The sequence below is a fragment of the Lactuca virosa genome, chromosome 2 (genome assembly GCF_052849685.1).
Source record: "Lactuca virosa cultivar CGN04683 chromosome 2, Lactuca_virosa_CGN04683_v6, whole genome shotgun sequence".
Taxonomy (NCBI): domain Eukaryota; kingdom Viridiplantae; phylum Streptophyta; class Magnoliopsida; order Asterales; family Asteraceae; genus Lactuca; species Lactuca virosa.
In genome coordinates, this window is record NC_136427.1 from 311,631,059 (window position 1) to 311,654,141 (window position 23,083).

Sequence of the window (23,083 nt, forward strand, 5' to 3'; positions counted from 1 at the left end):
TTTTATTAAATTAATATAGTTAAAAAAAACAAAAATAAAAGAAAATAAAAGTGTGGCACCACTCCCTTGGTGTAACAAGAAACCACACTTGTATGGTAAAAAATGACATGACGCTTATGTGGCGGGGAAGGGAGTACGGTTTCGGTGGCACCACTCCCTCCAGCCTTACTATATATTTTAAGTTTACTTAGGCCAATTCCAGTACATTTGCATGTCAAATTTAGGAGTGGGCAAAAAAGAAGTTTTATTAAATTAATATAGTTAAAAAAAAAAAAAAAGTGCGGCATTACTCCCTTGATGTGGCAAGAAACCACACTTTCCTCCGGCCTTACTGGCCAATTCCAGTACATTTGCATGTAAAATTTAGGAGTGGGCAAAAAAGAAACCTAACCAAGAATCGAAACTTTGTATCCCTCAATTCACTTTGTTTTAAATAACCAACAGTTTAGTTTTTGGTTTCACGAAAACCAAAATTTTAGGTTACATCTTTTTCAAGTTATCATGCAAAACAAAAAATTACAGCTGGGTATAAACAATAGCTGTTTACTCGATCAAATAATTTATAGGCAAGTAAATTCCAGATGATATCTCAAAATAATTGTTGATCAAACATATAAAAAATAAAATACAAAAAAGACAAAAAAAAGCAAAACAAAAAACAAAAAACAAAACAAAACATAAACAAAAAATAATTTTGAAGCTATAAACAAACTTTTTCTTGTTCAGTTTCTATTTTATACATAGAATGTCTATGTTTTTTTTTCCCTTTTATGGTTTAAATTTTGTTTTATGACAAGTATCTCCTTTTGTAAAACGTTTTATAAAGTGAAGTTTGTGGGAATATTTTGCAAAGAAAGTATATTTTTAAAGCATTTTGTTCCTTATAGAAAATTTTACTTTACAACTTTATATAAATAAGAAAAAAGAAAGATTAAAAATATATATATTATGACATTTACTTGACAACTTTATCGAAATAAGACACGTACGTTTAATTTCATTGATAAATATATATACATGACTGTATCATTTGACAGCGTAAATACCATAACAATTCTTCTTTTTAGTTTTGCTTAAAAACTTTATTAATTTAGCATATACGTTGTAGTAGTTAAATATGAATAGGTAAAAAACCCCAACCTCGAAAAAAGTTATTAAAGAAACAGAGCAAAACCCAGAGACGTACATGGTGGAATTATATATGGAGTATGGCCCCAGATACGAGGTTACCCACGTTAGTTGTTTGTTTGCTGTAAAAGCTAAAAAGTTGTACAATTAAATTTCACATGTAACATTTTAACTACATCACAACTTGAAATAAACTTTATAGTTTTATCCAGAAGTTAAAATATATTTATTAAACGATAGATTGCAGAAAATAATAACATATTTTACTTTCTTTATCTGTATAAGGAAATATATTTTATTTCTATTCATAATAATTTTGTATTTATTCTAATAACATATATGGATTGACAATTTTTTGTTAATAAATTGATCATCCAAAAAAAGTTACCAAAGGATTGGAAACCATGTTACCAAGTAGTCAAGTACGAACCAGGACGCCAAATTTTACAGCTAATAAATAGCCTAATAATATTAATACTGTAATAATAGAGTGAAAAACAGGAAAAAACCAAAATTAAATTGGTCAAAGGTGTTGAGGTTGTGATAATTTGATTTAAATTTGACCGACATGATTTTAACGGAGTGGCCGAGCATCCTGGGTCTCACGTGACTGGTGTCACGATATACGAGGTTAACCATGTGCTGAGTCAGCATTGCTTCGAGTTCACTCATTGGACCATTGTCTCTCACCCTTCACTTACGTGTCAACATCTATCGAGATGCCGCGAGCTGTTCTTTTCCGGACTGTCGTCGGAATCTTTTACCTCCGAACACCGCCGATACTTTTACCTCACCAATTACCAAACCCTCAAATTTTACCAATTAAACTCCAAGAATCAATAGTTGAAAACATAACTGATATTGATAAATAAAATAAAACAAGAATCCGCAACTGTAATTGTGATCATTTTTCCTTTCTATTTTTTAAGATATCTTCCAAGAAATGAGTATTATGATTTATTTTATATGGAATAAGACGATTGCTTCCGTTTAATTTTCAAGTCCCGTCGCTACTTTTACCTCGTCGGTTTAAGATATTTTTGGTTCCTTTTAATTATTATATTTTAAATTAAAGAAATATTTATAATAAATTAATTATTAAAATGAGTTTCGAAATTGGGTACGTTGGAGTCGGATCCTATAAAACTCTAAATTTCTCTTCTCTTGTCATTTCAACTTCCAAATTCTTTTGGTCTTCTTTTCATATTCTCTCTCTCTCTCTCTCTCTCTCTCTCTCTCTCTCTCTATATCTCTTGCTTCTTTAAGAACAAAATCTACCCACTTGCATTCGCCATTGGTGCACCCCAAACAACTTCAAGCTTCACACACCCATATCGTATGTGTCTTCTTTTTCGTAAAAGAACTCTCTTTTACCAATTAATCAGCTTTTCCTTTAAGGGTCTTCTTTTTGAAGAATTTTTATTCGATTCTTGATTCTGGCTGAAGCTTCTTTCTGACTAAAGATCCTAACTTTCAGTCATTTCTAAAGAAATCTTTCTGCGGGTTCTTTTGGATGCGAGTTTGAGTTAATTTGTATGTAAGATGGATAGCTACGATATGTTACGTCCGATCAAGTACACTCAACACAAAAACGTTACAACAATGGTGGCTGCTAACCCATTAATGGCGGTGAAATCTAAGAAGTTATCTGATCGGCAAACGGCGTCGTTGCCAAAAGTTGTACGGATATCGATGACTGACCCTGATGCTACCGACTCCTCCAGTGACGATGAAGACGAGTTGTTTGGACGGCGGCGGGTCAAGAAGTATGTCAATGAGGTTAATATTCAAACCTCGTTAAAAACAGCAGTGGCTGCCGTCGGTGGTCGGAAAAAGACAGCGAGAAACGGTGAAGGGTCTCTTCAAGCTAAACAAAAGGCGATGAAGACTGCCGGTGCTCCAGCAGTGCCGGCGGGGGGTATTAGGAAGTTCCGGGGAGTACGACAAAGGCCATGGGGGAAATGGGCGGCTGAAATTAGGGACCCAGCTAGACGTGTACGGCTGTGGTTGGGTACTTATGATACAGCGGAGGAAGCTGCTATGGTGTACGACAATGCCGCTATTAAACTACGTGGGCCCGACGCTTTAACCAATTTTGTGACGCCGCCGGCCAAAGAGACTACGCCGGAGATTAACGTTCCGTCAACGTCTGGTTATGAGTCCGGCGAAGAGTCAAACAACCTTCCATCTCCGACATCAGTGTTACGGTTCGAAAGCGAGAGCAACTCAAAAGAAGGACTTGAACCGGTCAAGGAAGCCGAGGAGTGTCAATCAGACAATGGGTCGGGTCAGGAGAGATTTGACTATCAAATGATCCATGACCTTGGTGCGGGTCAATTAGGAGATTTCACAATGGATGAATTAGAAATTGATGATCCATTCTTGGATAATCTATTCGACTTCCCAACCCGTGACCCGCTCCTCTTTGATGAAGAATCACCATTCCTAAAATATTCACCCATCGATGAGTTCGACTTACCTGACCCGATCCATATTGAAAACGAAGCCCCATCAGCAGAGTTTGTAACAGACGATAACTTTGCGACACTACCATTTGAAGACACCCAAATATGGTGCAATGATGCTACCAACAATTCATTATGGGACGAAGACTTTGGAATCTGTAATGATATGATGCTGGATGTTACTTCATCATCGATACTCAAGGTTGATGACTACTTTCAAGATATTACTGGCGATTTTCTTCCTGCCGATGTTCTGATGACCGGATGTTTTTAAACATAAGCATCCGTATCATTCAGTTGGATGGTTGATAGTTGATACCATCCAACAAATTTTGCACCGATACAAACGGTTATCATAATAGTAATGTTACCATCTATATATTAATTAGGAAATTTTCTTTTAATTTATGTATCTCTGAAAACGGAGATTTGAGTGAGCTCTTTGTTTGGAAGGATAATAATACGTATAATATTTCTTAAAGCCCCTGTTTTTTTTTTTTTTTAATTTATGATTCTCTATTATTTAAAAGTTGATGATATCCTGAAAAAAAAAAAGTTGTATTTACATCGTGTATAAAGCAATAACTATAGAAGCTTTTTAAGAGTATTAAGTGAATATTTTAGGTGTATCAGTATCACACGGGCAGGCGTGATTTGCGCTGCGGGCGATTTTATTTGACCGGTCTATTAGAATTTAGAAAGCTTTTTAGTTTTAGTGGCCGATTTAATATAATTGCACGCGGGGCGGGTCGGACCGGGTTCTCACATGTTCTATGGAAGTCTATAAAGGCAGAAAGTAATGAGAACCCGAGGGAGTGGGAATGAACTTATTTCTCATGCTTAAGCTGATTTATAGAAATCGTTTGATATAATAAAATTATTACATTTATGAATTTTATAATAAAAAGTTAATCTGGGCTTATCATAAGAAAATGACATACTTACAATAATTAAAGGAAATTATAGCTAAAGTTTTGTTTTCAAATTCTAGTTAAATATCATCCCTTAAAGCTAACAAGTCAAGTCAAGTTATGTAACGATTTATGTAGTAAATGTAAAAAGCGTTTTTACTTCAAACGTGTTACACTGTATGATTTGTCAGATTGAGTTTTAGCTCATAAATATTATTTATTTGTTTTTTTAATTTTCTAAAACACATGATACAAAGAATAAAACAATTTATAAGTTATAATCAGACTTAAATACAATTCAAATAACTTCTCAAATCCAACTTAAATCATTTATAACAAAAAATTAATTGGTGATGGGATAGGGGCAAACAAATGCATGGTTGGCATTGTCTCCAAGTGATGGTACATGAAAAGGAATTTTTGCATCATAATATCACTTTCATTGAATTCTCTCAGCATAGAATTATAATTTTCAAAAGTACTTTTCTAAAGTCAAATTAACCCCTTTCACCGATAATTGACCACGTTAAATTTCCAAAATTGGATCATAGAATAACTTGAATGTCAAAATTAGTATCAACTTTTTAAATGAAATATATAATTTAAAGAATATCAACACAGTCACTGAGCAAAGTCGTTGATGATAGATCACGTTCTTTCTTTATTAGTAGAGTACTATCTTATTCTTATAAGTTTGTGATATTTACGTTGACACTATAAGAATTTTATACGTAGAATATATGATCGGATAATTAATAAGTTTAATGATATTTAGATACGATCGTGTGTTAATTTATATATTCAACAACAAAAGTTGGCTCTCAAAAGAGAAATACAATGCTGCCACCTGAATTTTGAGAGCATTAACAAATAACAACCACATATGTCACATGTGGAACTCCTCTGTATATCCGCAAACAGAAGAAAACAACTTTGTACTCTATAAATAACATGTCATCAAAAACATTATATGTTGTTTAGCTTTCACTTCACATACAAGTACATAACATCTTTTGATTAGTGTCTTCAGTTGGAGGATCAAAATTAATCCTCATTTCATATTCTCATGGGATCTCACTCGCATGTCTTTGTCCAAGCAGTTAATTTACTCTGTGATTACTATCTAAAATTGATGCGATAAAATATATTCTAATGCAAAATCAAGAACATAGATGGCTTCAAATTATAATAAGAATACTTGGAAATTACATGGCTTTTGTTTGGAAGAAATAATTGTAGTAGGTTGCATGTCATGTGGGGTTTATGACAAACCTTAATTCTCACTCAAAGGTGTGTTTCTCCATCACAAGAATGAATGAATGAAAAACAAATCAAACATTCCCTCATTATTATGTCCCAATCTACATTTAAATTTCAGTTGATAAACCGCTTGTTCCAAAGACACCCAAAATAATAATATTTCTCCACGACCCTGTAATGAATCTTTCATAATTATTTATAATATCCACAAATTTAAAGATATTAAAATTAAAAGTTGAATTCATCACTGTCCCTTGGTTATATAGAGAAAAGCCCAATCAAGTGATTAAAGTCGAGTGTGTGTCTATATCTATATATATATATATATATATATATATATATATATATATATATATATATATATATATATATATATATATATATAGGGATAGGTTATAATGTGGATGGACAATTACTGTGCGGACGTGTGGAGAGTGCTATTCTATAAGAATTACTAAGAGAATAAGTTGTTTAGTAATGCGAATACGTTAAACTTTACAAAAATATAGTCATTTTCATGCATTCTCACTAATTCTTATTCATTTTTGTTCTCACACATCGTTTTTCACTCATTTTCATTCTGACAGAATACGACTCAATAAATATTCTGACAACATTCTGACAGAATGAGAATAATAATAAAAAGTCTATAATAATCTTATAGACAATTTAGTTAGTGAGAATGTGTGACAATGACAATAGTTATGTAAGATTGAACGTATTCATATTATCAAACAACATATTTTCTTTGTCATTATCACAGAATAGCACTGTCCACACGTCCGCACAATAGATGTCAATCCATATTTGAACCTAGCTCTCTCTCTCTCTCTCTCTCTCTCTCTCTCTATATATATATATATATATATATATATATATATATATATATATATATATATATATATATATATATATATATATATAGGGCTAGGTTATAATGTGGATGAACAACTAATGTGCGGACGTGTGGACAGTGTTATCTATGAGAATGACTAAGAGAATAAGTTGTTTAGTAATGCGAATACGTTCAACCTCACACAACTATTGTCATTTTCATGCATTCTCACTAATTCTTATTCATTTTTGTTTTCACACATCGTTTTTCACTCATTTTCATTCTTACAGAATACGACTCAATAAATATTCTGACAAAATGAGAATAATAATAAAAAGTCTATAATAACCTTATAGACGATTTAGTTAGTGAAAATGTGTGATAATGACAGTAGTTATGTAAGACTGAACGTCTTCATACTATCAAACAACATATTTTCTTTGTCATTCTCACGGAATAGCACTGTCCACACGTCCGTACAATAGATGTCAATCCACATTTGAACCTAGCTCTCTCTCTCTCTCTCACTCACTCACTCACTCACTCACTCACTCTCTCTCTCTCTCTCTATATATATATATATATATATATATATATATATATATATATATATATATATATATATATATATATACAATTTCATGATTGAGTATTTAAGAAACTCAGTATGTTTTAACACTTCTGCTGCAACATGAATCGTGAATCACTGTGTAGTTAACCGAAAGCATACCCCTTGAAATGGTCTCCAATGTTTTTTATTTATATTTGGTTATATTCTTGGGATTTGTGTGTGCATTTTCACTGTAGTACCTGTAAAATAGATAGTACCTGTAAAATAGAGAAATATTATAGAATTAGTCAATTAAAATGGTTGTAATGTATGTAGCATCAAGATTGATTTCTTAAACTTTGATATGTTGTGTTGAGTTTGGATTTTGGAATACGTGGATAAACACATTATCGTTTCATATTATTATATTAATTTTATCTTAACTAAAAGTTAAAGACTTGGTGCCAAATCATTATTCTTGTTTTGTTGAGTTTGCATTTTGGAAGTATCTCGTCAAACAGAGGACAACAAAGTAGCATGCTTATTTTGGTAAACATGGTATACATGGATGGGGCTTGTTTGTACAACGGAAGATTCAAGATGGAGAAATGGTTGTGAATTAAATGCAAAATTTAAGTAATTTTTTATAGTAAAGTTAGTATTGGTTTGATTTAATTTTTAATATTGTGTTTGTATTATGCAGGTGCTTGAATAACGTGGTGAACGGGTGAGGGAGATCCATTATCGGTCTTAAGCTAAGGATTGTTATGTGAGTCAATTTGGCCCTCTCTTAAAATACTTCCCACCCAACCGTTGTGCCTACAATTTACAAAAGATAAATCATAAATTCATATTTTACCCTTCCTTGATCTTTTCAAAAAAAAAAAAAAACAATACCTTTGCTGCATACGAGAATCCAGACTGGTAAACAGAGTTCCTTGCAATCTCGCAAAGGTCACATGAAGTTGGTTTAAAGACCAATAACCATAACCAAGAATCATATCGAGGGTAAATTTTCAAGTACATTTATATTAAACTATACATTATTCAAATGCACAATGCCTTGGACTAAACTTTAAATTTATATTGTGTTTAGGTAACATGTGCTCTGGATAGATGCGTACATTTATTTTTCAAATGGTTTCTTAATGTCAAATGCACAGTGAGCAGTGATTGATTTAATATGTAGGTCAAGTTTCATAATTTCAAGAATGTCATAAATCTATATGCATATGCACATGCATATGACACAAATCTACGACATAAGCATATATACATATGGTTATTCATATGAATATGCATATGTCACATACTTATTCATATGTATATACATATGTATATGCATATACATAAGCATAATCATATGTATTTAATTGCTGCATATACTTATTTTTATGCATATGCATATACTTATTCATATGCATATGCTGATATGCATATACTTATTCTTATACATATGCATGTACTTATTCATATGGATAAGTATATACTTATGAATATGCATATACTTATTCTTATGTATATGCATATGCTTATTCATATGCATATGCATATATGTGTTCTTATGCATATGCATATACTTATTCACATGGATATGCATTTACTTCTGAATATGCATTTACTTCTGAATATACATATGCATATGCTTATTCATATGCATATGTATATACTTATGAATATGCATATAGTCATTCACATGTATATGCATACACTTATGAATATGTATATGTCATATACTTATTCTTATGCATATACATATGCATATGTATATACATAAGCATAACTATATGTATTTAATTGTCTTAACCATATACTTATTCTTATGCAAATGCATATATATACATATGCATATATGCATATTAATATATGCACATGTATACATTTATGTGCATATATGCATATGTATACATTTATATGCATATAAATGTGTGTATGTATATATATATATATATATATATATATATATATATATATATATATATATGCATATAAATATATACATATACATATGCATATGATGCATATACATATAAATATATACATATGCATAAGATGCATATTAATATACATATATGCATATAGATGTATAAATATTCATACACTAATATGCATATATGCATATAAATATAAACATATGCATATGCATATCATATATGCCTATAATGTATACATATGCACATGATGCATATGCATATCCAAATATATATACATATAAATTTATACATATGCATATTAATATGCATATGTACATGAGAATAGAAACTGTGTTGTTCTTATTGTTAAAACTGGTGAAGAGAACAAAATTTTGGAAGGTACTAAGAAAGAAATAGAAATAGATCAGAAAGTTCTTAAAAGTGATCTTAAAGAAGAGCTTCTTTCGGTTTCAAAAAAGTCATGGTGGATGCTGATGGGTTCCAATTAGTGGGAAAGATAATAAAGGGAAACAACAATAGAATTTTCACAATAAGGGACAGGGGCATAATGGGAAAATTTTGCCAAAATTCTGGAAATAAAAGTGGAATTCAAGTAAACATGGGAGATACTTTTAAGTAGAACATGAATGGAAGGAATCAGGTAAATGGGTTCAACTTTGAACAGGGGAAATCAAGTTCTACTTAATTTAAATCGAAAAAATGGAGGGTAGAAACTAGAGGCTACTAAATTCAGTTTTGGAGTTAAAGATTCAAGGGTATTTATGTCAAAAGGGGAGAACAATGGAAATTCTAAGGGTATAGGGGTGTTTACTTATGACATCATATTATGGTATTTGTAACATCCAAAAATCACAATAAAAAATTTCACTTTTAATTTAAAAGAAATCATTGTTTTCAATCAAACCCAAATCATAAGAACCCAAGATGAAGTATAAATGTTCCAAAATCAATGTATCATAACATCTCTAAAATATATCACCAAAGGATGTGTACGCTCATGCATTTGCTTTTCCTCGATCATCTGAAGTACCTGAATGTAACGTATCAAAAATTAGAACCAAAAATTTTGTTTTTATATTAAACAAAACATCAACCAAACATGTTTATCAAACGCATAAAGAGATCAGATTATATCAATAATTATCCAAAAATACATCAGAGTCGATAAAGCAGAAAATCATGGTGTGTGTTCCCCAAAATACCCCACACTATGCATATAATGGGCCATGCCCGCCATCCATCGGGACCCGCCCGACATACATACAACACTGCGATGAGACTCACCTTAATCTGCTGACAATCAAATAGGTGCTCGGACTGCTGATCTGGAAAATCCCCGCACTAAATATGATCAAATAATACCTAAATTAATAATTGGGTCATAAACCATAACCGAGACTTTAATTCACTAACCCCGACTCTAAGGGTAAAAGACCATTTTACCCTTCCCTTAAGTGGCCCAATTAACCGTTGCCGAAACTCAATGGCACTCAAAGCTCAATAATTGTTCAAACCCAAAAGACACTCAAGGCCCAATATGGGCCCAAAACTATAAAGTCCTAAGGCCTAACAATGGCCCAACTCAAAAAGACTTGTCGTCCAACAAGAGCCCAAAACCCTAGAGTCCAAAAGTGGCCCAAAATCAAAAAAAGTCCACTGCATAACGTACGCCCTGCGTACCCGGCCTGTACGCCCAGCGTACGTGCATTGATCCGAAAACGGGCTGCTGACCCAGTACGCACAATGTACTAAGAAGTACGCTCGGCGTACTAAGAAGTACACCCGACGTACTGTCCAATAAGCCATTCTTCAACATTTTGACTTGATCTATTAAGCCCTTAACATCCAACCAACATATCTACTTCATTTTAAGGTCTTAACACGTAAAGTTGACAATTTTAATCCTTTGCATGTCTTTATGGGACCCAATACCCGTTTTTATCCATCTAAGTCGAAAATATGAACACCAACTCTTGCATGGGTCATCAAAACCCATAAAGATGACATTTTTTATGCACTAACAACATCAGAAATGCTAAGATCTAACATTCTAAGCTCCTGGAGTAGCTTATACTCACAAGGATGATTCAAGGGACCATAATATGCTCAAAACAAAGCCGTAGACTAGATCTAGCACATAGAGTCATCAAGATAGAAGCTTTATACCTTAAGATAGCAAAGTTGATGAAGACTCTGCATCTAGGAGCTCCACTCCAACCAATGCTTGAACACCAAGCTCTTTCTTCTTTAAAGTGTACAAAAACACCAAAAGTTTACCACCAAAGCTCAAGAATACTCAAGAACAAGCTAGGGTTTTGTGGGGAATCTTTAGAGGGAAGGAGGCTGATGAGGGGAAGGGTATTGAGTCCATAATGACACTTAAATATGGAACAAACCCTAAAAATTATGGGCTGCCCCCTGAGTACATACGCCCAACACACATGCTCCATCCTGAATTTTCATTACCCCCCCCCCTTGGGACCAAATTTGCAAACTATATTTATAGTAAAGGATCAAAATGAAAAATACCTTAAATCGGGGGTTACACTGAAACATAAAACTTAAACTGTAAACCAAAGCTTAGTGAGTTCCCCCAAAGCAACACACATGCTTCATCCTGACTGGACCGCCTCACAGGGCCTACAGCCTATCTGGACCGCTCTCCAGGCCTTCAGCCTGACTGGACCACCTCACACGCCTTCAGTCTATCTGGACCCCCCGGGTATCTTGGCCTTCAACATAAAGAAGGGCCGCCTTAACCCAAAAAACCATAACATGTCGACATATATGATAATAATCAATAACCAGCAACACAGGTAATCATACAGATCTACCAATCTAACGCAAACTCAGTGAACACACGTAATCATACAGATCTACCAATCTAACACGTACTCAGCATAATATCAATCCAATATACCAAGACATAAAATCCAGTGGGTCGGCCTTGGTGCCTTCGATCCACAAGTATAGCGAGGGAAACTTACCTCACAGTCTTAAATGATAGAAGAAAAGAACGTTGCTCCAAATGCCAACTCTACAGGTCACCTATACAACAAACAATGACCTAGTCTCAAACTACTACTCAAAATACCCAAAATACCCCTAGGTCAAACTTGGTCAAAATCCTGGTCAAGGTCAACGTCAAAAAGTCAAAATCCAGTGTACTCCCCTCTACGCCCAACATAGAGGGTGCCTTCACAATCCATGGGCTCAAACCCTGATACACATAACATACCTCCAAGTACACCTAACGTACCATAGTTGAATCTTAACTTTTCCATTAAGCTCTTATTTCGTTAAGTCAAAGCACCAAACTTCAAATCCAGATATCAAGGGACGTCTTAATGTATAAATTCTCTGACTTTATCCATTTTAATGTATACAAGAGGGTAAAAACTCATACTCCATTAGACTAAACCATGGGACCAAAAATGCATACAACTTCTAAACTAACAAGATCTAAGCAAATAACACATCAAGATCCAAGCATTATAACTCCAAACAAAGCTTGAGGGCAAGATACTTTTGGATCCAAGATGCCTTGAGCTTCCAAGTTGATTCCACTTCTTTCTTCTTCCTTCAAGATCACCAAAAGCACACTTTCAAGCTTAAAATGCACACACAAAGGATTAGGGTTTCCTAGGGACGATTTGGGAGATGGAGGCTGATGAGGGAAGAGGTTTTGAAGAGATAATGATGCTTAAGTAGGGTACAAACCCTAAATTTTAGGGTTTGACCCTCAACCACTTACGCCCAATGTAAGTTGGAGTACGCCCAACGTACTAGGCACATACGTATTTTTCACTTAAAGAGCCAAGGGACCAATTTTGCAAATAAGTTTCATACTAAGGGTAAATGGAAAATACTGGATCAAGGTGTTATAATTCTCCCCCATTTGAATCAGTCTTCGTCCTCATAGTCTGATGTTGCGAATAACTCAAGGTAGTGCTCCTGCATCTTTGCCTCATGTTCCCAAGTCCATTCGGAACCCTACCAATGCTGCCACTAAACTTTGACCAATGGAACCACCTTGTTGCGCAAGGCCTTCATTTTCCTATCCAAAATCGTCACTGGTCTCTCAACATAGTCCAGGCGATCATCAACCCGAATATAATCTAAAGGAACCACTTTTGAATCATCTTCTACACACTTTCGTAGTTAAGAGACGTGAAAGGTGCTATGAATTTGACTAAGCTCCTCAGGAAGATCCAGTCGATAGGTTACCCTACCAACCCTGGAAATAACTCGAAACGGCCCAATATACTGGAGCCCCAACTTGCCCCTCTTCCTGGAGCGTATTACACCCTTCCAAGGTGATACCTTCAATAAAACCATATCGTCGACCTACAACTCCAACTCAGATCTACGCCTGTTAGCATAACTCTTTTGCCAACTCTGAGCTGCCTGCAATCATTGTCTGATTTTCCGGATAAGCTATATCGTCTGGAGAACCACCTCGGTCTTTCCTATGACCTTGTGACCGACCTCTCCCTAATAGAATGGGGTACGACACTTCCTCCCATAGAAAAGCTCAAATTGCGGCGCCCGATCCTCTATAACCCAAATCGCATCAAATTCCTTAGCCGTCTGAGGTAAGTTGGTGATGAAATCCATGGTGATTTGTTCCTATTTCCACATGGGAACCTCCAAAGGATAAAGCTTCCCATGCAATTTGTAGTGCTCAGACTTGACCATCCGACATGTCAAGCACCTCTCAACATACCGGGCTATGCCCTCTTCATACACGCCCATCAGTAACTAAGTCTCAAATCCTGATACATCTTAGTGGCTCCAGGGTGTATTGAAAATCTGCACTTATGTTCCTCCTCCAACACAGTCTGCCTGATCCCACCAAAATTTTGTACCCAAACCCGACCACACTAGGTCAATAATCCACGACTATCGGTAGAAAACATGTCAATCTTGCCCTTGATTCTCTCTTGTTTCCAATTTCCCTTCTTGACTCCCTCGGCCCGAGCCTCCCTGATGAAATCCAAAAGTAGTGAATTGACAGATATCCTCATACACAAGCTCCCCACAAAAGAACTAGTCGGCTTACTGCTCAAAAGCATCAGCGACCACATTCGCTTTCCCCAGGTGATAAAGAATCTCGCAGTCATAATCCTTTACCACGTCAAGACATCTACGCTGTCTCATACAGATTCAACTGATCCATGAGATACCTCAAACTCTCTTGATCCGTGTAAATGGTACACCGGACCCCATACAGATAATACCGCCAAATCTGGAGGTCAAACACCACCGCACCCAACTCCAGATCACGCATTTGATACCGTACCTCATGCGGTTTCAATTGACTGGAAGCATAAGCAATCACCCTCCCTCTCTGCATGAGGAATGGCCCCAACCCAGTGATGGATGCATCACAATATACAACAAAATCTCAACTCCCTCAAGAAGAGTTAACATTAGGGCCTCACATAACTTCTGTCTCAAAGTCTCGAATGCAGCATGTTGCTCAGACCCCTAGCTAAAATCCACGCCCTTCCTTGTCAGACGAGTGAGGTGTACAACAACCTTGGAGAAATCCTGAATAAATCTTCTATAATACCCGGCTAAACCCAGAAAACTACTGATCTCCAAGGGAGGCCTCAGACCCTCCCACTGCATAACAGCCTCAATTTTGGCCGGGTCGACCAAAATCCCATTCTCGTTAATGAGGTGTCCTAAGAACTAGACCACCCATAACCAAAAATCATACTTTGAGAACATGGCATACAGTCGTTCCTGCCTCAAAACTCCTAAAAGCTCTCGAAGGTGCTCCTCATGCTGCTTCCTGGTGTTGGAATAGACCATGATATCATCGATGAAAACAATAACTGATCGATCTAGCATCAGCCTGCACACTCGATTCATCAAATCCATAAATATCGCAGGCGCATTGGTGAGCCCAAATGACATCACCACAAACTCGTAATGACCATAACGAGTTCGGAACATTGTCTTCTCCACATCCTCCTCTCTAACCCTCATCTGATGGTACCCTGAACTCAAATGAATCTTGGAGAACCAAGATGCACCCAAAAACTGATCGAAGAGGTAATCAATCCAAGGAAGCGAGTAACGGTTCTTAACCGTTAACTTGTTCAACTCCCGATAATCAATACACATGAGGTGAGACCCATCCTTCTTCTTCACAAAAAAATCGATGCTCCCCAAGGTGAACTGATTGATCTGATAAAATGTTTTCCCAATAGCTCCAGAAGATGAGAGGACTTATTCTTCTCTAGTGATGTTAATCTGTATGCCGCCTTAGAAATCGGGGCCGCACCGAGAACCAAATCGATCCTGAACTCAACCTGCCTCTTAGGAGGCACACCGGATAATTCCTTCAGAAACACATATGGGAACTCGCTGACTACAGGCACATCCGAAACCAAAACCTCCTTCCCGACCCGTGTGTCAACCACATATGCGAGGTAAGCCCTACATCCGTGCTGAAGATACTGTCGAACCCTGGCAGCAGAACAAAAGGTTGATCCAACGCTGGTACCCTCGCCATAAATGATTAGTTCTCCCCACTTGTGGTTCGAACTGCAACCCGTAGTCCCTCACAATCAATAATTGCACCAAACCTGCTCAACCAGTCTATACCTACTATCACGCATACATCCCCCATAGGAATAGGGATCAAATCAATCGGGTAAGGCACCCCGAAAATCTCCAAAATGCAACCCTGAAAAAAGCTCGATGCAGAAACTCCTTGTTCATTGGTAATGAAAACTCGCAACGGGCTCTATAACTCTCCAAGAGACATACCAAAACTCTTAATGAAGGACTGAGACACAATGGACCGACTCGCACCCGAGTCAAAAAGCACAAGAGCATGCAAGAAATTCACTAAGAAGGTACCTAGAAGAATCATAAACATAAGCACACCATAAAATAATTTGGCAAATTAATAAATGAAAACATACCAGTAACGGTGTACGGCGCCGCCCTGGTCTCCTATGTTGTGAGCTGGAAAGCACGACAATGACCCCTCGGGAGCTCCACCCTGCCTTGGCATCCATCCGAGATCACCAAAGTAGTCGGGGCTGGAGCCTGCACCAACCTGGAAGCAAGCAAGGGACACTGGGCCTTCACATGGACCATGTAACATCCTGATGATGAGGTATTTTCATTTTAGCCCTGGTACGAAGAAATATTGCATTTTGGCCCTTGTGCACGAGGAAGTTTGCAAATTGGCCAATAGTGGCATTTTTGTTAATAATGGTGCGAACTTACGTACGAGGAGCGTACTCCTAAAGTACGCCCCACGTACGTGGGTGATCTATAAACCCTAATTTTTAGGGTTTAGACCCTATTTAAACATCCTTAAGTCTCTCAACTCAACCCCTTTCTTTAGCCTCCAACTTACCCTCGTCCCTACAAAAACCCTAATCCATTTGAGCCATTTTGAGCTTTGAGTGTGTGTTTTGGTCACCTTGAAGGAGAAAGGAAGAAGAGAAGATCATATTGGAGGAGTAGAGCTCTTTGAATCCAGAATCTCCTCATCATTTGTCATGACCTTGAGGTAAAAAGCTTTAAATTGATGAAAGATAAGCATAGATCTAGGCAAGCTTTGAATTTGTGTCCTTTTGGTCCCAATAGTTGGGTGCTTTGAGTATGAGCTACTTAAACCCATTTAAGCTGTCCTTTCAGATGTTTTAAGGTGCCTAGAGGCATAAAAACGTGGACTTGATCACTTATTCCCTTTCATGCAAGTGTTACAATGTCTCAATGGGTTAAGTAGATGAGATCTTTAGTATTAAACACTTTTTGGCCATGTAAGACCATAAAGTTGAAAACTTTATGGTCAAAAATGTTATTTGGGGCTTGGATTTGACTTTGGACGTAAGGGTTGGATGCAATAAGATCTTAATGGAAAAAGGGTTGACCAGGTGCGTACGTTGGGTGTACCAAGTCGTATGCTATGCGTACGCGGTCAAAGTGTTGGGTTTTGAGCACTATAACACTCCTATGGTGCACATGCAACCCTAAATGATTTGGATCTATGTTTTCTCTAATTATACATGCATTTTGAATTTTCCAAAGCATTCTCCCTAACTAGCATACAATTGAACAATTGAACAATACAACTAGTTAGATAACTTACCTCTTAGTAGGACTAGTAGTTCTTGGCCTTCAAAAGCTTGAGCACCTCAAGTGTGATGCCTCTAATGGTTCACAAACACCAAAGAAAGAGGAGGCTTGAGAGAATAAGTTACTTAGCACAAAATCAACTTCACTCTTAGAATGAATGGGGTAGCCGATTTTGAGACTAGGGGTATGCTTTTATAGTGTTACTAAGCTAGGGTTACATTCATGTAAACCCTAATGCTCCATGACCTTTCACATTCTTATGCTCCATGGGTTTAAACCTCCATGGACTATCCATGTGTTATCTCATTGGTTTACCCATCTAAACAATCATGGATCATTGGCCCACACTATAAGAGTCATTGATTTACATAATCAATCCCCATATATTTAATTAGTCTCTTTTGATCACAAAATTAATTCCAAATTAATTCTTGATCAATACTAATTAAATAATATGATTTCTCAATTAATATATTATACTTATAATATATTAATACTTATAATATATTAATAAATCACAAATAACCTTATTCTCCAAAGTTCATCCTATCAAATTGCACTGATGAAGGAAACCCAAAAGGACCATGCTACAATCGGGTCAAGTACATCCCAGTTACAGTTATGGGCTTAGACACCAAATCCAATAATCTCCCACTTGGATAAGTCTAATAACTATAACTGCCAATGCAATTTCAAGATCCGATTAGCAATCGTAAGCTTTCAAAAGCCGCTGTCGAACTCTGACCTAGTCAGTGACTCGTCCTTTAGATAAGGGATCATATATTCCTCTGTTCTCAAGATATATATGCGAACAAATACATGGAACATAGTCATACTTATTGTCCTGCAATTTGTTTCCCGATTTCCGATTCGTCTAACATAGAACATAACTGAACACATCAATTTAGTTCTGACCGGGCCCGACACATAGTCAAAACAGAATCATCGAGGGGCCCAAGATATCGCTTTTAATCCTCTTAGGATAAAAGGAACAGATAAACTTCGGCATTATATGCTTGTACTAACTACTCATCAAATCATGCACAACGACACGTTTTATAACATCAAATTACTGATACATTTTCATGCCATCAATGCACAACCAACTCGTAGTCAACAACTCATATATCTTGGTTTGAAGATTATATGATATTATCGTCTCACAATCACTCATGATAAATTCCATGAAGTGATTCAGGTGAGCGCGGGTTGAATCCTATACTCAAATCTTATTTCAGGAGCACTCATGAATGGTGTAGCACACTTTTTCTATGTCTAACGCCTTAGACAATCTACAAGCCAACTCATGACAATCTTTTTTCATACGTACTTCCAACATATGAACGACTTTGGATAGTTTGAATAATTTAATTATTCTGGAAGTCAAAACATGCAAAGTGAAACAATAGTAAATAATTGACACAAGACAGTAACTTTACTTATAAGTAAAACTCCTTTTATTTAATCATAAAATGTCAATTACAATTTAGCTTTTACAAGTTTCTATTTATCTAATCACTAAAACTAATATCGTCCGTTAGCCCAATGCCCCTTGCATGCTGCAAGTGCTTAACCCTGTTCAGTCCCTTTGTAAGGGGATCTGTCGGGTTGTCCTCTGACGATATCCTTTTCACCACGAGGTGTCCTTCTTCTACTTGATGTCTTATGAAGTGGTACTTTCTGTAGATATGCCTGGATCTATTATGATCTTTCGGTTCCTTGGTTAAGGCAACCGCCCCTTTAATATCGCAGAAAATCTCCACAGGCTCCTTTATGGATGGCATGACTGCAAGGTCTCCGATTAAGTTTTTCAACCATATCGCCTCCTTTGATGCTTCGCTTGCTACTATGTACTCTGATTCGCACGTTGAATCGGCTACTGTCTCCTGCTTGGAACTTTTCCATGTTACTGCTCCTTCATTCAGGGTAAACACCGAGCCTGATTGAGAGCGGAAATTATCTCTGTCGGTTTGAAAGTTGGCGTCACTATACCCTGTCACTCTCAAGTCATCACTCCCACCGAGGTTAAGGACCCAATCCTTAGTCCTCCGCGGGTACTTAAGAATGTTCTTAACCGCAGTCCAATGAACTTTACCAGGATTTCCTTGATATCTGCTAACCATGCTCAAAGCAAAGGCCACATCAGGGCGAGTACAAGTCATAGCATACATGGTCGAACCAATTGCGTAAGCATATGGTATGTGATTCATCTCTGCTATCTCAGTCTCTGTACTCGGACTCTGAGTCTTACTCAGTTTGGTATTGCATTGGATAGGTAAGTCACCTTTCTTGGAGTTCTCCATGCTGAAACGCTTCAACACCTTGTCCAAGTATGTACTTTGACTAAGTCCTATTAGTCTTTTACTCTTGTTTCTCAATATCCTTATCCCTAGGATGTAAGCAGCTTCTCCAAAGTCCTTCATAGCAAAACACTTCCCAAGCTACCTGCCACATCTACCCATACTTTCCACACGGACCGTCCCAGATTTCCTAAGTAACTACTCAACCTTCTCGATCACCAATCCCGATATACTTGGTCGCTACCCAGTGAATACTCTCCTCTATCAGCATACATATCTGACTACAGACACTCCCTAGGCTCTTCCTAGGTTCTCACACTTCTCTGCCATCAGCTGCTGAGGAACTCCTTATGATGCCAGCCATCTACCTCCTGAATATCGTCATATTCACTTAGTAGCTGACTCCCATCATGAAGAGTTCCACAAATCACAAAGCAAGCAACATTCGGGCATCGAATAATCTCCACTAACACGTAAAACCACTCTAGGTTACAACTCTATTTGCTCTACTCGCTCTCAAAAGGTATCACCGAACTCAAGCAACCCTACCTCTCGCAGGTATCTAACCACTCTCTCAGCAGGCTCCCCCAATGCTCATCTAGGTATCTCTCCTAGATTTACTCCTCTACTCAAAGCTCTCTCTCTAAAAGATTCTTGTTGGATACTCTTACTCTGCACATACTCAAAGCACATCACAGATAGCAATAATTCCTAGGCTAAGGCATCACAAATCAGGCAACTCTAGCCCTAATATATGAAATACCTAGCCTATCTTCTAGCATGCATCACTAATATCTCAATAAGAACTCATAACACAAACAAATAAGTAAGGGTGTTTTGGGAAATCACCGTTCGGGCTCTGGCTAATTGTACACACTGCTTCTTCTCGTTTTCTCTTAGAAACTCTTGCTCGTTTTAGAAAAATCATTTCTTTTGAAATTTTTTCTCAAATCCCCAATTTGAGTCCATACATACCCGAATGTGCATCTGAATCCCTCAAACCAAGGCTCTGATACCAACTTGTAACGACGTAAATTTTCAAACCAAAATTTTCATTTTAAAACCACATAATTCTCATAACATATCTCACAAAAATCCCATTTATTTAATTTACAAAACGCAACTCCATAACTGTTTGATTAATAATCCAGGATCCTCAAAACATAACTTTTTCTCTGGTGTGTACAATCGAACCGGCGCCTTCCCGCGATCCTGAGAAGAACCTGAAACACATATCACATAACACGGTAATCACGAAGCTTAGTGAGTTCCCCAAAATACCACACATATCTCGTTAGCCTCTCACGGCTAAACTCAGATAAGACCCTCCGGTCCCACAACTCGAGTGGACCCTCCGGTCCTAACTCAGCAAGCTCAGAATAATACACAACATAAATCACATAGACATAATGTAGGATATCACAATTCTCAATATAAGCACATAAGACACCTCAGTGATGCAAAGATACCACTCATGGTAAGTATAGTGAGAAGACTCACCTCGGATGATGAATAGCTCCTAGAGATGCTGCTCCTGCACACCGGCCTCTAACACTGGACCAAGATTCACAATTACCCAATTAAGATCTAAGTCCAAACCCTCACTCTTTGGGTCTAAAGGTAGTCCACTAACTAGCCAATCATTAACCTAAAACTCATTGGACTCACCAAGGCCCAATAATGAATGGGCTCTCCCGAGGCCCAACTCTCAAGTCCAAGTAACTAACCCAACTCAAGGGCCCAAGGCATATATATATATATATATATATATATATATATATATATATATATATATATATATATATATATATAATCCTCTGGTCCAAAACTCTAGTGCAACAAGCCCAAACTCCAGGCCCAACACTCAAGGCCCAACACTCAAGGCCCAAAATGAGACTTAGCCCAAAAGTCCACAGTGAGGTTACGCGGGGTGTACCTCCCTTGGTACGCTCAGTGTACTCACAAATCCATATTAGCCATCGGAGACACTTGGTCAATACGCGGGGCGTACTGGAATTACGCTCAACGTACTCCCCAGGTTCACTCTTTCTACTCATTTGGTCTTAATCAGTTAAGACCTTGGCTTATATCACAGATCTGGACTCCCTAATAGCTCTTACTCCATAAAGTCAGTGACTTTAATCCTTTGCATGGCTGATAAAGTCCCAAACCTAAATACACTCACTCTTTACTCCCAAAAACGCTCATATCTCATGCATGGAGAGATCTTGACGACCAAGATCTCATTTTTATGACTCCAAACGACTAAAAGCATCTAGAAGGACAGATATTATACTCTGGAGTTCATCAAACTCATAATGTTCCAAGCTTGGGACATAAAACCCCAAAAATGGACTCAAAACAAGAACTAGCACAACAATGATCAAGTTTCGAACTTGATACCTCTGGAAGATGCACCAACAAGTGTATAACTCAGATCCAAAAGCTAGATGCTCAAGCTATTCTTTTTCAAGGCTCCTTCCTCTTCCAGGTACAAACATAACAAGTCATCACCCCACTAGATCCACATAAGAAAGCCACCAAGATTCAAATTTTATGCTTCCTAGAGCTAGATCAATATGATTAGGGCTTGGATCCACAAGCTCCAAGCCAAGCAATGCTTCCTCAAGGAACTCCTTCTTCCACAATAAGAACCAAAAACTTCACTAAATCATCAAAAAGCTCAAGAATCACTCCAATGGAGGCTTAGGGTCGATTTCTAGGGTTTAGAGGGATGGAGGCTGAAGATATTAGGGTTAGGTTATGAGATAAGGAGCTTAAATAGGGTCTAAGACCCTAAAATAGGGTTCAGGTCTGATTGGCGTACGCCCAACGTACATATGGTACGCCCAGCGTACTCCGAAGAACATTCGCGACCATCCTAGTCAGTACGCCCAGTGTACTGCCTTCTTCACTAGCACGCCCCACGTATGCTTTGTGTACGCCCAGCGTACTCGGCTAACCCTGAAACCACAAAACTTCCGAAGGCCATAACTTCTTCGTTATAAATCCATTTTCTAAGATCCTTATATCCATGAAAAGGTAAATAGAAGCCCCACACTTCTATCAACTTTATTCCTCCTGAAGCCCATTCGAACTCAGATCCAAATTCATGAAAAGCCCGCACCAGCGCCTTTAACAATACATTTGGGCTCTAAAGCACAAACTGAACTCTTTTGTCACACAACCTACCTTAACCACATCCCAAAAAGGGCCTAAACCTTTCTCCTTCAAAGCATCAAAACCTTTTCATACTTGGATTAAGGCCCACGGGCCTTAAATCACAAAACAATCCGGAACAGGATGTTACATACATCGCTCACTCCAAGGTTCGAGCTTGTCGTGAGTTTCTTTTCTCACAAAAGCCTCGCAAGCCCAAACTTTGATATGGTCTAATGTGGGAACTTTCCCTGTCCACATCTCGTGAGGTGTTTTGGAAACCTTTGTGGTAGGGTCTAGATTAAGGATATGGGTGGCAGTCTCTAAGGCATACCCCCAGAATGAGATAGGTAACGAAGCTCGACTTGTCATGGAAAGAACCATGTCTATCAAGGTTCGGTTGTGCCTTTCAACCACACCATTAAGCTGTGG

At 37.3% G+C, this 23,083-nt stretch overlaps 1 protein-coding gene across 1 annotated transcript; it reads left to right on the forward strand.

Annotated features, from left to right (window-relative positions):
- Positions 1 to 2,316: 2,316 nt before the first annotated feature.
- Positions 2,317 to 4,074, forward strand: LOC145161682 (ethylene-responsive transcription factor CRF4-like). The gene has a single exon (XM_079081263.1). The coding sequence runs from the start codon at positions 2,671 to 2,673 to the stop codon at positions 3,865 to 3,867; it is 1,197 nt and encodes a 398-aa protein (XP_078937389.1). The 5' UTR covers positions 2,317 to 2,670; the 3' UTR covers positions 3,868 to 4,074.
- Positions 4,075 to 23,083: the final 19,009 nt, after the last annotated feature.

Bases quoted from the DNA above. Each gene is read 5' to 3' on its own strand.
- LOC145161682 (XM_079081263.1), top strand. From the start codon at position 2,671: ATGGATAGCTACGATATGTTACGTCCGATCAAGTACACTCAACACAAA.